The sequence below is a fragment of the Spodoptera frugiperda genome, chromosome 15, assembly GCF_023101765.2.
Source record: "Spodoptera frugiperda isolate SF20-4 chromosome 15, AGI-APGP_CSIRO_Sfru_2.0, whole genome shotgun sequence".
Classification (NCBI taxonomy): Eukaryota; Metazoa; Arthropoda; class Insecta; order Lepidoptera; family Noctuidae; genus Spodoptera; species Spodoptera frugiperda.
In genome coordinates, this window is record NC_064226.1 from 14,003,572 (window position 1) to 14,020,464 (window position 16,893).

General features: G+C 36.6%; 1 protein-coding gene across 11 annotated transcripts in view; it reads left to right on the forward strand.

Moving 5' to 3' along the window:
• LOC118278332 (kinesin-like protein KIF2A) overlaps positions 1–16,893 on the forward strand; it is a 51,732-nt gene that overhangs the window by 7,407 nt on the left and 27,432 nt on the right. For 5 of the 11 annotated variants that reach the window (XM_035597540.2, XM_050698644.1, XM_035597541.2 and 2 more), the window contains 2 exons: positions 13,793–13,986; positions 15,881–15,988. In XM_035597540.2, coding sequence (XP_035453433.1) covers positions 13,793–13,986; positions 15,881–15,988 — 302 coding nt within the window. Of the gene's footprint in view, positions 1–13,792; positions 13,987–15,853; positions 15,989–16,893 lie in introns of those variants that run through there. The other 6 variants (XM_035597542.2, XM_035597545.2, XM_050698645.1 and 3 more) reach the window with 2 other exon arrangements.

The following is a 16,893-nucleotide window of genomic DNA, read 5'->3' on the forward strand; positions in this document are numbered from 1 at the left end:
TTAAAATTATTATCAATTGACTAATGATCAATGTTATATTGCAATTCTCCAGCCATTCACGTCAGTTTCCTTTCTAACTAGGTATGTGATTTATTTGACCAAGCTTTAGCTATTGCACAGTTAAATTAATCACAATTAGGCACAAATGCTGTGACTTTGATGGATGGTCTAGCTAATTGTATTACTATTTTGTGACAATTATTAAAAATGATTGGACTGGGTTGTATTTAAGCTAAAACTGACATAACTACTGAGCTTTCAAATTGACTTTCCAAAATAATATATCTGTTTCTTTCAATGGACAGACTAGACTGTAATGCCTAGACAGCTTTATTTAGTGTTAAGCTAGTTCCTTGTTCGAATTATCAAAGCTCACGCCATCTCTCGAGTAGAGCTACCATCTGAGCCAGGGTTTCGCAAGGCTCTCGCGTCGTGGGCGGCGTGTGGGTCGTGAAGTGGTTCCGTCTACTGATGTCATCGTGCGGCCTCTCGATTGCAGGACTTGATGCCCATAACTCGCAGTTGAAGTTTAATTCAAACCTCTTACAATTTCGCTTTACATAATTGGTTAATATTGCTGCTTCTCGTGATGCTAAATTTTGAAGCTGCTCCAAATGAATTGCAATTTGTTAAACGTCTTGCGTAACATTATTGTCTTCTATTGTGGTTTTGAATAGGAATTTGAAGCAATTGATTTTATGGTCACGAATTCGAGTATTTTACGTAACTTTATCTCTCATCCTTGTAGCACTAAACTTGTTGAAAATCAAACAGCACTTTGGATTCGGTCCAAAGAAATGGATTCTCGGATATTGCTTTTAAAGCGGATTATGTGTACTTTCTTATCGTACCAGGACGTTTGGATGAAATGTTTATTGGCGCTCGATATGGTTCATTATTAAATGATTTTTAAAGATGTTTATGATTTTGTGCAGATTAAAACCATCTATGATGACTGTAGACTTGAAGTAAGAATAATATTTGGTTTGTTACACAGACATATTCTATAAAATCGTCCGTCTGTCTCTAAAATCTGAATAACATTCAAATCTGTTTTCCCCTCTCCAATGTCAACAGTATCACTTTCGTCTATATGCGTGTTTATTTCTATGACTTGTCTCATAAATAGCCTGAGTGTCTGATATGTTAGGTTATTTTATTTTATTGCTCTCCTAAAGAGTCCATGTCTGGGCCTTTACGATGCTCCTGACATTTCGACCTTATGTCAATATTTCACGTTTGTTTATCTAATTTTAACATTTCAATCTTTCTTATCTCTAACATGCATCAGGATGGCTGTAAATACATGTGTATGATATTCTGTGCCATGGTCAACAGAAAAAATGATACGTTATATTATTCTACTCTAATTGCGGATCTTTTTTCACTATTTGCCTGAGCTCTTTTATTGCAAGGTTAAATTTAGAATTACAGTTATGAGCATGATGAGACTTAAATTATTATAATTATGCGCCAGATTTTTTTGGTTCCTTATAAACTACACTGCGGCTACTTTTGGCAGCTTTACCATTTATCGACGTCTTGATTAATTTCTGGTAGTTTCCGACGAAATATTTGTGTTTACCTCCAATAGCGGCACGGATGAAGCACACCCAACCTATTGTCTTTGAAAGAAATAGTTTACAATGCTTTCTCTTGATACTTGTGGGAAATAAACAGCTGTTACAATTCTTGCCAGTTCTCTAAACAGTTTTGAAACAATGTAAATGTTTAACCGGATTGAAAGTGTCTATTTTGAATAATGTAGATTGCTTTTACACGTACAATGTGCTCTTTGAAATGGCCAAGAAAATGATGCCTATCTTAAAATTTATGGACTGTGGATCCAGTTGCCATTCTTAGACGACCTTCAGAGGTAAGCATACATTGTGGACTTACTTGTATAATGAATCCTAAACCTTTTAAAGGTTAGATACATACATTATGATGTCACTGTTTGGGAATACCTATTATTATATCTAGTTTCGAAGTCGAAGTTTTCGCTTTTCGTAGACTATATTGACAATTTATATTAATTAAAGGAACCAGTTTTCTTTGCTCCGGTCAGCCTTGAAACCGCCAAAAGATTATGTAAGAAATAAGGTTCACAGCTTTCAACCTTCAAGTTGATTTGAGACCTAGTTATTTCAAGAAGGCTGTGTATGTTTGCTACTAACCTACCCAAAGATGTGTTTGAATAATAATTGGGTCATGTCCATTGCACAATTTTTAAATAAATATAGCCTCTAAAAACATTGAGAACTAAATAAATGTTTGTATGAACATGTTTGTTTTATTTTCCGGCTAAATGTAATTTATTCTAGATAATGTCCAATGAACTTGCGCTAGTTACAGCAATCCAAGTGTTGCGGTCTGTCATTCGTTATGAATTCTTGGAAAAATAATCAACAATTTGATGTTTTTGTCGTAAATCTTTTGTAAGGTTTATTTGTGTGCATTTAAGAGCAGGTTTTTAAGCTTAAAATTTTAAATTGAATCTGTCTTACGGATTGATGATGAGTAAATTCTGACGAATTGAATTGATTTTTGAATTGAATAGTTTAATAAACAATGGTGAAACGTATTGTCCATAATAAATGAATTGTGTAGTTACTCGTCAGAATCGATAGGGCATCATCATAATGAGAGCATCCTAAAAAAACGAAGAATAACTTACAACATTTTTCAAACAGTTCGGTTATTCAGTAATCCCTTGTCAAGATCGATTACAACGTTCAAACAAAATTGACCTATAAAGCTAATGTGTTAACGTTCGGTGTTCAGTTTTATTTATTAGCTGCTACAACATCACCAATCTCGATCTGTGCAGTCAGTGGCTTGCGCGGGCGCCGCTCGTCTAGCCGGTTTGCTCCGGATCGACTGACTCACCTCGCAATGCAATGCAAAGGGCTCAGAAGATGTAATACAATCAATATTGCATTAGTTATAAGCAAACTGGAAATGGTTGTTGGGAAAATGGTAACTATTTCTTACGTAATAAAGAATGAAATGTTCTGATGATCATGTGGGCCTTCTTACACTCACTGTGTAGTAACTATTTCTTATTCTTGCCTTATAACCAGTATTGATAAGTAAAATATGCGCTATTGATTTGCAAGTTAGCGACAGGTTTCTCATGATTCTCTGTGCAGTTCTCGTAAGCATAAACATAATACCTCACCTTGATAAGATTGACTGAGTCTTTACAAGTGAGCATGCTTATTACTACCTACAAGATTCTTTTTGCGGTTTATCTGAATTTATGGAACTGTTCACCTTACTATTAGCTCATTTACGGTCGAATGTAATAATCAATCGATCATCTGGAGAAGCCATCGCTAGATATTCTTATGAAATAGGTTTACTCTATTACATATTTACAATTTAGTCTAATGCGACAATTGAGCTGTTTCATTGTGGCGTAATTTAATCCAGCGTAACACGGGTCTTCCTAGTTCCACCCACCCTCGACTCGTATAGCAGTGCGACTGGCCACAAGGTCTTTGAACTTCTTGGCATTTGTCAGGGAACTAAATCCGTAGAAAACCCTCCTAAGTACAATTTTATGGGAGACATTACTTGTGTCTGTATTTAAGGAAGTTTTACTTGAAGCCTTGAAGGTTATTGGATTGCATAATGTGTATGTAAATTAAGCACGGAATGTGTATTGTCAGGTCTAGTTATCTGATGTTAGTTAAAGGATTATCGCTTGTTGTTACATGCATTGTGGGTAGTTTTAAGATTTTATCTCAGCTAAAGTGTTTGAGGTCTTGCAGTATTGAATTAAATGTCTCAAGATTTTCTCTAAAACCGAACGAAAGGCATTTACGTAAAATTTAGTTTAGTTTCAGGAAAAAAATATGAGCGACAGTTTGCTTCAGAATTCACCTTTCCATGTTTATTAAGAAAACAAAATAACATCGTTGAGGCGTTTAATGAAGCATAAAAGATTCTGTTCACTTTACAGCGAAAGTTTATAGCATGAGCGGAACGTTAGTAACGTTTGTCTGTAAATAATGATGTATTAAACACCGTCTCCCCATTATGTGGGCCACGGTCGACTCGCGGAATTACTACCGAAATCATTATCACTAGCCGTGTATCTTTGTACTTTTACTTCTTTAGATACTATCGAGCTGATGTCTGGTGAATCACAGACGATACTTGTGAGACTTTAGCTGCTCGATTTCAACAACATTAAATATAAATTCTCCTGTCTTTTACGTGATGTTCCCGAAAATCTAATGCTTCTACTTACTTTGACGACCCTACGGAAAATGTAATTATTAAAGCTTAATTTACCAAATTACGATAAACATGATACTCTCGAGTGTTCAATAAATTCGTTAATTTGGTAACGTCAAGCATGAATCGTTCGATGCCGAGAATAGAATTTCCAAATGGATCTTCTGTCTAATACAAAACTTGTTCGGAACTCCATTTCGTCCAAACTTTTCCACTAAGTACTTTAGCCGATCCATTAAGATCCGGAGTACTCTACTGACTTGTGTAGTTCTGACATGATATATAAAAAAAACTATTACACGTATAATAGAACTTGTATGTTTATAATATACAAAGCGTTTTGAAATATTTTTAAATTATTCTAATCAGTTGTTAGAATATTAAATACATTGGTTTTTGTTGCTACCAAAAACCCACTGCATTTAGATTCAACTGCGCGAACAAATAAAAATGCTCTTAGTTGGGGGTTTTCCGATTTTGTGAGTTAGTAAATTATTATTAACGTAACATACTAACTAATACTATTGTTCCAACACCCAGTAAGGATTGCAATGAAGCCAAATCTATGTCAATAAACCTTTTCCTTATTCTATGGTTATCAAATAAGGAATGAAACTCATTTCTTAACGTTAACATACTAACTAATATCTGTACTGTTCCAACACCCAGTAGACAAGGCATTGAAAATTGTGGTGAAAAATTGCAATGAAGCCAAATCTATGTCAATAAACCTTTTCCTTATTCTATGGTTATCAAATACTCGTGCTCTCATAACAAAAATCTAATGTTGTTGAAACTCATTTCTGTACTGCGTCAGACTGACCTAATTAACAATTCGTTTTTTGTAACAATACTTCAGTAACAATAATCTTAAAAATGAAACTATTAATCTGACAAGCAGTTGTGGCAAACGTAAGAAAGTTCTCCACCAGTACAAGCTTCATGAGCCCAGTTTTGGCATTCCAGACATTGAACCCACTTTTCTTTGGATCTGCTATTTGAATATGGCTCCATACAGCAAATGCAGAAGGATTCGTCTTCTTCTTCATCACTGTCTTTGACAACCTTTACCTTTTTTGTTGTACTGCCTGGTTGTGATCTTTTTCTTGCTTTAGTTTCTTCAAAGTTAGGTTTCTTCACCTTTTTCTTAACCGTTCTAGCTGCTTCGATTGCAGCTAGTTCTCTCTATATACTCGCCATACCTCTGTCGGTCTTTCGTTTATAATCAGTAGGCATGCTGAAACAAAACACATTAAATCAACAATAAAATCCTTAAATCTTTGTACTTTATATTTCGTAGCTATAATCAAATAGTTTTTTATCGTCTAAATCATTAACTGAGGCATTAGTCTAATTTATTCGACTATTATGAGTTTCGAAAACGTATATAACTCAACCCAAAATACAAAACCACTATCAAAGTACGTGCATCGTAAAAAATCGTGAAATACTTACATTTTGCGATTTTCGGCACATGTCACTCAGAACTACACAACCGCACCACTGACGCCACCGGCGCGAACTAACTCGATAGCGGGTGGCGGGAGGTGTTGAAAAGCGACGTTGCCAAATGGCTAACGGTTTTAGGTTTCGAGAGTAACATTTTAATCGCTCATCTACACTGAAGCTTAACAGAAGCTTCAACTTTGACCTGGTTTTAGTTTTTTATCGTCTAAATCATTAACTGAGGCATTAGTCTAATTTACCTTTTAAGATATTTTCCGGTGGACAATCTATGACAGTAATCGTTCTATTGTGTCCAATAACTGGAAGGTTATGGTGAAAGTCCCTATTGACCCTTGGTATAAGCTCTACGGTCCCTTATTCGGAGTAACCTCGTCGACTGTCGCCAAGATCTTTGACCTGTGTCGTCAGTTCGTCGCTAGTTTGACGCTAATACCTTGTTTGTACAGCTTGTTAAGGTCTCGTTAGCGAACTATTTGCTGGTTTTGTATGCAAATTATTGACTAGAAAGTAAGATGTCTTGTCAATGTTAAAGAAATTTCTTTTAAATGGATAGGTTGTGCTTTTTCTATATACACTAAGTACACACACACATACAACAGACTGCTTGTGATTCGAAGATTTGGATTTACAATCCTAAAATAGTTAAACAGAATTTACTCGATACTAGTAAAGTAAAGCACAAGACAAAGTAGGCGAAGACTCGTAAGAGCTTCTAAACTTAACACTTAAGTCACGACTCTCGGCTAAAGTTTTATTACACGAACCTTTTTTGCTTTCTAAGTAAAGCCACGATTGTTCATTGAAACTATTAAAATTATACATATGAATGATTGCATTCACGCTTCTCTAGTAATTGCACGCTGCTTCGCCTTCTCTCCCTTGTTGCAATCTTGACCGTGGGAATAAGTACTGTGAGCTAGTTTCTTTTCTACTTTTACCTGTCATGTAATTATAGGTTAGAATGCTTCGTCGTGCTGCTTTGTGCCTTTGATACTAACAATTTATGTTTTAGCATCAGACTTGGTTGTGCTTGAAATTACTTCATTTGAATTGAGATGAATTGGTGTCGGCAATATTCTTTGTTTTCGAATAAAATTGTGGGGCTTCCTCAATTTTCTTAAATCATCAACCTGGTGTCGGATAAGTACCGAATTCATATGCTACTAATATTTTATTTTCTTGGTTATAATTTTTCGCTCAACTTATTAAGTTCTAGCTAACGTCACATAACTAATAATGTTTTAAAACAGTAGTTCTCTTGGGATTGGCTTATCATGATTTAAAACAATACTTTTTAGTTCTATAATTCGCTTCTGTGTTCGCGGTTATTAGTCACAGTTACCAAGTGTAGCGCTAAGGATGCTAAATGCACTTTCTTCCTTATAGGGCCGCGGCTGGTTTAAACACGGAAGCCTTTCTTTAGTAACAACGCCATAAAAGTTTTAAACTATGCATTTTCATTTCAACTTCTTCAGAAATCTATTATCTGCTTTTTATAGTTTTTAACAAGAACATTATAATGGTCATTTAACTTTAGGAAATTCTCAAAAGCGAATTCATAACATGCAGCATCAAATAAATGAAGCTTCATACTCTTTCATAAAATCTAATCCTGTAACAATTTTACGAGCAAGTTAATTAGCTTTAACGGGCTAAGCAGAAAACCAGAAACTATAACGAAATATGCTCACATAAGGAAACCCACCCGATTTATAATTAGCTAAGCGATGTGTTAACGGGTCAATGACACGCGGCCTGGTGCCATACGAAATCGTCATTGCTTATGCGACCATCGTATACAGATCTCTCATTTCCTTTGAAAAGCCAGAAATGAAAGTTCTTTATAGCTTGGTCTTCTGGACGCTTTTGGCACCAAGCCACATTTTCCATGGTTCAGTTGGTGTTTCCTAGGATTTATTTAAGGATCGATGGCTGATTTTGGATCTTTTGGCTATAATCTTATGAACTTAATATTTGATAAGTTAAAGAAATGACGAGAGGATACAGAACTATTACCTATGATGTGCAATGTATTGTCTATTTGTAACGGAACCGTTTCTTATCGAATTGTGTCTAATAGACTATTAATTAGCATGTCGTAGTATCTACGTCATATGTAACGTCACGCAGTTTGCGTTTGTTGTAACAGCATTGCACATGTGTTACTCGTAATAGATACACCTTTTATCGATTCTTGATTTTGCAGTCCACTGCACTTCTATGACTTTATTTCTTTATTGCTCTTGTTAATAGTTGCTGTTATTGATTGCGAACTTTACTGATAGGTACTGTCGATTGGAAAATAGCGTAATTTCATCATGGGTTTTATCCATTCAATTTATCCTTGTTAACTTGCAATGCTGACCAATGGCCTTTTCTCGCACGGAGAAGGATTGGGTATTAATCACCACACTTGCTCAATGTGCATTTCAAACTTATAGGTAGGTAATTAGAAATTAAAAGCTTAGGTTTCCTCACGATGTTTTACTTCACCGTTTATCAGTGGTGTCTTAATATTCTTAGAAACATCACAACAATCATCATCATTTCTATAACTCCAAACTGGTTACTTAACTTTAGTAAAACGTTATTTTTCTTTCTAACGAGGTGCTAAACGATTTCTTCTTTTAAGAGTTTATGTGACAGGTAAAGAAGGCACAATAGCGCAGCAATAATTAGTGTCATACCCGAGAACCGAATGCTTTCAGTTTGCGACACGTTGCGTGCGCAGTCTCATGCGATCCTAGTCAAGCAGTCATACTTACCTATCTAGTTTTTGCAGTTTCTTATAGCCTTTGATTTATTTGCTCTCATTTTTTGCTTGATACTATATTTTATGGGTTCATTACAAATCCAGATATTGTACGAAAAGAAATGATGGGTAGCGTCCATCAAAATGTCTTGGTAGCTGTAGAGGAAACTCGGAGCTGCGGACTGCCTAACTGGTTACCGGGGCTCCGGCTCGAAGAGCAGGAGTAGGAACGGGGTGGTTTTTAGTCAGTAAGAGTCTGACGCTCGGCCAAGGCGAGAGAAGTTTTGGATGATATTCCCCTCTCAAAAAAAAAAACCTGTAGAGGAAGAACTTAAAATTCTACACTTGTATTCTCTGATGAAAGTGCACAGAAATACAGCATAAACTACGCTATCACGTTCGCACGTGCCCGCTGGCCATCCGTCAACTAAACTATTTGCCCTTGACCCAGTAATCAGGTTGCTGCCATACTCCAATTACGTTAGATGCAAACCCGCGATTAATTTAAACGCCCTCACCCAACTTATCTATTAAATGGATTACATATTAATTAACTAGTTTACTTCGTTCCCGTACATTAATCCTGAGAGTAATTATAAAGATATTTATTACGTGAGATGAACTTGTGTTTGCGTAGATTATCGCCGTAGGAAATGAAAATCGATTACTATTGATGCGTAATACGGTATTAACGTCTTAATATTATCTTATTACAAGCCATTTAGTATTGATGGACTAAGGTAGGATTAGTGTTGCCGTTATATCCAAGAAATAAACGTGGATTTCCTGGTATAATGTTTTCTGAAGTCTCGTACTCTGGCTCTGGAGAAAATTGCTACCTAGTGTACCTCCCCAAACGTTTTCATGGCACAATGCCAAGTTCCTCTTTTCCAAAGAGGATGCAAGCGTACAACCACTTCCTTAATTAAAGATAAGGTTAGTGTAAGCGCAGACATTTACGATAGTCTAGGTAATTGGTGTCTTAAGATATTTGCAAGTTAATTAAAAACTTAGAAACACCTATTGTATCGTTTTTTCTTAGTCTGTCAATATCCTGTCATACCACAGATCAGTAATTACATTGTTGTTATATCAGCTAATTGACAATTTTATAAGTTCCGATATGCTACTTGAAGTTTTAATTTGCGGTTTCATCTGCCTATACTGTTCCTAATAAAGCAAATCATCGCCTTTGTGTTTTTGTGAGACATACTAAATTCATTACGAAATTATGATAGTTTTCGGCATACTCGTGTAATAGTTTGATGAGGAACTCGACTAGTTTCAAGCCATTCTAGAGGCTCATATTCATGAGCAGCATTCCCCGACACACGTCTTCCTGGTATGAAATCATTATTTCGGATGTTCACCCAAGCAATAGCTATCAAGTAATGACAAACAAGTTTTACAGTTCTCTTTTTAATTCGTTAACTCGTTTAAGATAACGCCAATTAGGCATCGCAAAAACTTGAATCGGATTTGGCTTCAATTAGCAGCTTTAATGGATTTGATTTTATATTTTAATTGTAGAAATCACTCCTAGCGAATATCCTCCATCCTTCTCTGTGTAGAAATATAAATTTGAAGATTATCTTATACTGAACCGTACGATCTACCTTATTAGTGTGCACAAGTAATTTGGAGGCCAATTTTCGCAAGGCACCCCAAAATTGTTGGCCGTTTTGTAACGTAACCCATTTGTGCATAAATGAAGGTGTTGCCAAATATTTGCATAATTACACCCACTTGTAGTTATTATGATGTTTGTGGTGGTATCGGGCGATCCTTTGTGTCCTGTTTGATAAATGTACGTTTCTATTCGAGGACACGATTTCAACTTTTCGTGACAATATCCATTGAAAACGTGGCTATGATTGAAATAAATCATGTTTAACGGCAAAGGAAACATGACTGTGTTTTATTATTACCTACAAAGCTTTATACTGTGACGGTAGCGCCATCTCTTACGGCAGTTGTGAAGCTATAATTGTTACTATTATCATTTTCAGTTGCTAATCAGTGTAAAGCCCACTAATCTAGCGCTTTAATGAAATCTCGTGAAAGTTTTACGATCAGCTAATGAAATTGAAAGTCTCGATTCTGGATTTATCACATTTTTATCCATAAATCAAGCTGTACGCTCTATCTCTGTATCACGCTAAGCAAATAAAACATTCATAGAAATAGCTGAACGTGTAATTAAATACTATTATATTCTTCTACTTTCTTTGATGAATAACTACTAATAGTTACACGAAGAAATTCAATAACACCATTTAGGATTTTGTGAAAGGACTAAATATTAGGACACCCTTACATGAAAAGCAAAGAGTGTCTTCAAGCAATTTCAGACCTAATTTACATTCTTCAATAGCCAGCCAGACTGTAAAGCAGTAAAATAGTAACGTTCACAAACATGACCCGTGGACGTATCGCAAAGCATATTTCCAATAACGGTGTTTTTTGCTTGCTTTATTTCGGTGATTCGTTCCACTTTCGTTGGGTCCGCCGACCGTAACCATGGTGACGGTAGTGTGTTCAATATCTAAGCTTCGTACTGCGAAATGGGGAAGTGAATGAAGTAGGTATGTTTTTTTAACAATTCCGTTGTATTAAAGGAGACATTCCGATGTTGGTTTTTGTTCGTCTGCTGTCTGCTTGTCTGACTGTTGATAGAGACCATTTCTTTGAGTCAATCTCTGTTATGACTAACGTTTTTATTTTTAGAAAGATACTTGAAATTTGTTCTGTTTTATTATTTGTTGAAAGAAAAGTTTGGTTGTGTTTGATACACGTATTTATTATAATACTAAAGATTCTGCGGACAGTTTTGACAAGAACCGAACTTGTATGTTATCTCACATGAATACCACGTGCTTTGTTATGGTCTTCATTAACATAACTGGATGTTATGTATATTTTGCGCTGTATTAAATAGCTTTGGTATTTTCCTTTATTTGTTAAATATTTCAACCTTGTTCCAACTCTACAGCAGAAATATTTCATGTGTGAACTCTATTCAATATGAAAGAGGGTCCAAATTAATTGCAAAGCCCGAGATAGTTTCGGTTGGCCCTGAAAAGTTAGCTTACACATAGCTGAGGTGAAAGCATGAATTATTGCGATGACAGTGCTGTGCACGTCTGCGGTATTCCGCTCGGATAATTTATTACTAGCTCAGTTGATGCGTACGACCTTATCACAATGGTCCGCGAACACAATGTACGTATAATCTGTTCTGCGTACGCGCTTTTTGTTCGATTTTCATACAAAAGTCGCTTTCCACGGACATGTTAAGAGGTGACGATTGGTTATTGTGATCACTATTATGATTCACTACACTTGATCATGTTGAAAATGTATTTGGGTAAACGGTTTTCAAGTATGATGAGTAACTGCGTGAGATGGCAAAATGTTCCGAGTTCTTTTCAGTACAGTTTAGTTGATCCTGGAAGCCATAAAAATATTTTCTATGGGTAACAATACATAGTAAAGTGCACTGAACGGTTCTCTGTCGTTGGTCACAGGTCGATGGCCTTGACCCGAAATATTTCAGCGTTTACATCATTCTGGTCATTAGCCTATTATCGAATAATAACTGCTTAACAATTTTTTTATATGCCTTTGTAGTCGTCAATACTTGTTCTGTTTCTTAAGATTATTTGTAAATAATACTGCTCTTGAGTCCATTATCAACTTATTTGTTTACTTTATCCTCGAGATTATGAGTCACATTTACTTTAATAAGGTAATAACTCGTTGTAATGTACCTATAGATTTCCATAAATGATCCGATCGATAAGTAAAAGGTAGATATAACGTAATTAAGGTACACGGGCTCTCATTGAAAAGGCCAGAGATTAGTTTCGGAGAAGGTTTTTATAAGGGCTCGAAAAGGGCATCTTTCTATTTAGGTACTTTACGCGATGTTTTTTGAAAAGTTGATATTTTTTGCCCTGGGTAGTAAAGGGGCGCATTAGGATAGCACTGGAAGGTCATCGACCTTGTCCCGACTCTATAATTAGCTCTTTGTTTGCTTTGACGTTTCACTGCCATTGTCCGTGTTCCAATTGATGAGGATGCTGTACACTTGTTCAAACAAATTTTATTCTACCGTCGTGTATTATTTTTCAAACTATAGCTCACTGCAGTCTGTCCAATATCTTCAATAGATTTTCGACTGTATTACAAAACAATAAAGTTCAAGTCTTCTCAAAAAATTGAATTCAATATCTTAGAAAATATACACGTGTGTCGAATAATCTCTTACGATATTATTTTCATTCGTGTGTTTATATAACGTTCATATCGACATGGAACGTGCCAAAATCCATGGCATTGACTGACAGGCATCTCAATATTTACTTTAGTTCATATTCTGATGCTAGTAATCCATCTTATGTGTATTATATGAGGTTTTCATTTGAGATTGAATTTGAGCGTCTATCAAATAGTTCTTTTATATTTGCTACAAAGTCAGTTGAAAGTTCTCATAGATATTTATTGTGTAAACATAGACAGGAATGAAATTAGAAAAACAAGGACTTCCTACGTTTTTATAAACCGTGCAGCCACACAAGGCCGTTTGTTTAATGCGTCTAGTCACCCCCCCTTTGTCGCAGTCGATGTGTCCCCCTGTCAGCATATACACTATGCAGACACGTGTACCGTATGTACAGACAGATGTTGGTATTTAATTAAACTGTTACTTAACTGTTTCATTATCTTGTCAGTGTTTTAAGTAGGCAGTACAGTATGGAATTATCGTTTCTTTTACCTACACTTCATAGTAATTCAAAAGTCAAAAACATCATAATACTATGTGAATTTAGAAGAGACCCAAATTATGAAGCATTTTCTGACGTTAAAAACTGCTTACGCAGCTTTCGGAGAGAGATGCCCATTATCCTTGCGCCAAAAGTGCCGGTCAGCAATTTCAATGAAGAACTTATCATTTCATCGTTTTTACTGAAGCATAACTTGATGTATACTTTTGTCAGCGTAATATAAGATAGTATATTCCAACAATGATAATGTTCAATATTTAACTTAGTTATAACATAAACGAGACGACGACTATAACAAAATATGAAAACGAGATTTAAACAGCCTTTTCCAGAAGAGTAAATGTATGCATGGAAATCTAAATATTATTCTGATTGAATAAGAGATGTTTTATTAAATAAATCTTAATACGTTGTTATCTGTATGTGTTAACTACCTAGTTCCTAAGTTATTGAAAAAACAATAGGAATTTGTAACAAAAAGCAACCATTACCTGTATGTACCAAGGACCCTGCATTAATTGCAAAACTTTGCCATTTCCAGGCCGGATCCATTCAGCGATCGTCTCCGGGGTCAACTTGGAGACGAGGTCAGTTACAGTGGAATGGTACGAACGAGGCGAGACCAAGGGCAAGGAGGTGGAGATTGATGCCATCCTAGCCCTCAACCCGGAGCTTGCAGTCGGCCCCAGGCATCACACACCACACCTACAGCCGATGCCTAACAAACTAGCCAGGGTAAGACATCTCTCTTTATGTATCCAGAAATAGATCTATATTAGTGGTCATTCATGTTTCCGGCAAGCGTGAATGTTTAGTAAACATTTCATACAGCTTGCGTTAGTTACACTGTTAGTAACATCTCTTAGGAAGTCATGTGCGCCTAGTACTCTATTGCAAAAAGTGCAACTTGAAACTTTTATCTTTTCGTCAAGCGTGATCGATGTAATTAATGGTCATCAATCATGAATGGCTATGAATAATGATGAGCTTGAGCTCTTGAGACTGCTCATCCCAAGTACAGCACTTGATGTTAGTCTTTTCTCATTAGACACGCATAGCGAGATAAATTAGTTTAATGCTTGAATTAGTTGTGTTACTAATAGAAATCACATGGGTAGTTAAAATGATTTCATTCATTCGTACACCCATACCATGTACTAATGATTATGTTATTAACACATTGCGTCATAACTGTTTTGAAATTAATATTAACAATGAGTACATCAGGTCTTGCCGTAGCTAATGCAGGGACGTGGCAGCCTTGCTTTCATTACAGTCTAATTTATTTTAGCGGCGTTAACTCTATTATAAACTCCAGTGCAATAAATTCTAGCGGTTAAGGTCTGCTCATAATGTTTGCCACGATCGCCGTCGCTTTCTAAATTGCAACACCTAACTTAGAAATGACATAACTTGCATTCTTATATGAATCCGTGAAATTGCATTTTTTGCGTTAAAAATCACAGAAATAGTTCTCATTGTTGTTTGCTAAAGTTTTCAAAATAAAATCGCTTATTGTACTGTACACATTGAGTCTATTGAATAGGCAATACACCAACGTAAAGCGTTGTAGAAACGCGACGTGTAAAATTGCGATGTGACCAGACCTTTAAAGCATTTCCTCACGGCAACAACAAAGGTCAAATCGACCTAATTTTTGCTGAAAGCCTGCAGTCGCCATTTGCTTGCTTTCGCCTACAGTTTGCGCCTCTAATCGATTGTTAACTTTAGCGATAAAGCTAAATGAAAGCTTTAGTTAGTGTTATCGATTAGTAAGGGCGTCCGAATCGCGTACCAAGCCGCGATCACTCTCATTGTTTGGGTTGTGGAGAACAGTTGCTAATAGACGCTACACGCCACAGTTGTGCTGACATATCCGTGTAAGGCGAATGTGTTCTCTGCCCATGACGCCAAGACACCTGTCATATCTAATTATCGACATTTTCATTATGAACTTTTCTAAATCGCTCATTTAGCGAAACCAGCTTTTGTTGGGTGTGTAGTGTTGTATATTAAACGAAATCTTATCAATGCGTGACAAAAATTGCATCGGTGCTACGCCTGTCGCACAATCGCTGGAGAAAATGTAGAAATGTTCCCATATATCTACAGTTGGCAGGTGACTATTTGCAGCTAGCTCCATAACGATCACAGCTTGACGAATTTTTTTGTGAGATGCACTGTTTCCGTGGCGACGGAAGTTTGTTGAAGCACGCCGCTGTTCCATCATAATCATAACAGAAACACTATTTAGTCATGAATGGGTAAACACAACAACGTTAGTTAGGGGACATGTATCTAGATAATATCGATGTTTTTGAAACGCGTGCTAAGTAGTGGCCGGCTCTTGTCCCACGATGATTGATGGTTAGAAGTACAGACGACCTTCCAACCAGTATAGGTACGTTTGACGCACGCCGGACACCGGTCGCATCGATTTTCCACACAGCCGTGCAAGCATTTCAGTTTCACTTTCAACTCGAACCCAGTCCATTAGGGACGCACATCGTTTGTGACTTGTTTATAAAAATGACACAGGCGGAGGGCGAAGCGCCGGACCGTTCAGTAAGTTGTTGCACCGTGTTTTGTCATTATCATTGGCACGTGTATGTTTGACATGGCCGCAAAGGACCCATCTGGCTCGTCGTCGGACGACGGCGGCTTCTTGCGGGAGAGCGCCGAGGGAGATGGAGCCGCAGACTCCGGACACACGCTGCCCGTGCGCAACTCACGATCGGTACAGTTTCCGCACTTACTAAAGCATCATTCGCACGCCGGAGCCTGGCGCACACGGACCTCGTGCTGCGCTGCCTGGCCCGATATCACTTAATTTTTTATTTTCACACTTTTTTCGATTACGTTGCTCCACGATCTATGATTTGCACACGAACGGCTTGTTATGGTGTTTTGTTTGACTGTTATGGATTGTGCTTTTGTCACGCCTGTTATAACCCAGTCGACAATGCGATACGGTTTGCGCAGCGGCATTGGCGTAACAAAAACTCTGTCCAATTATTTATTGTAATGTACCTGTAGTTGTATAATGTCGGTGTACTGTATATTTGTTGCACTCAATCATTTGGCCTTCTGGCTGACTTGATCTGTAAAAAGTTAAAATTAATAATCTACTTTCTGATTTGGGTGGCAGAAATGAGTTATTTATGTCTCATTTATCAGGTGTTTACAGTAAGTCTAATTTGGTCATCATTAATGACATCAGTTGATGATTCATCTTCCCACGTCGCTGCCACTCTGACTCTTGTCTTATCGGTTTTTAACGGATATTTTCTTATGACCAATTGCATTCGCCTGTTTTGGCGGTAATTGTATCAGCTTAAGCTTTTTGGTTTTATATTGAGCATTTATTATGAATACTAAATGGTTTGAACTTACGAAATTCGCAGTGTATTTGGAAGTTTGTATGTGTCACCATACGTGTGAGAGTGATTTACAATAAATATGTACGTGTGAGAGTGATTTTTACCATAATATGTGTGATATTTTAAGAAACTTGTTCTGAATTGACAAAGAACAATTTTAGGGATATATCACAAAGGATTGTTATGACTTTAATGAATAATATTGTCTCACTGCACGGTAATATTTACAAAACTAGTGCGCATTAAGTATAATATGTATTAG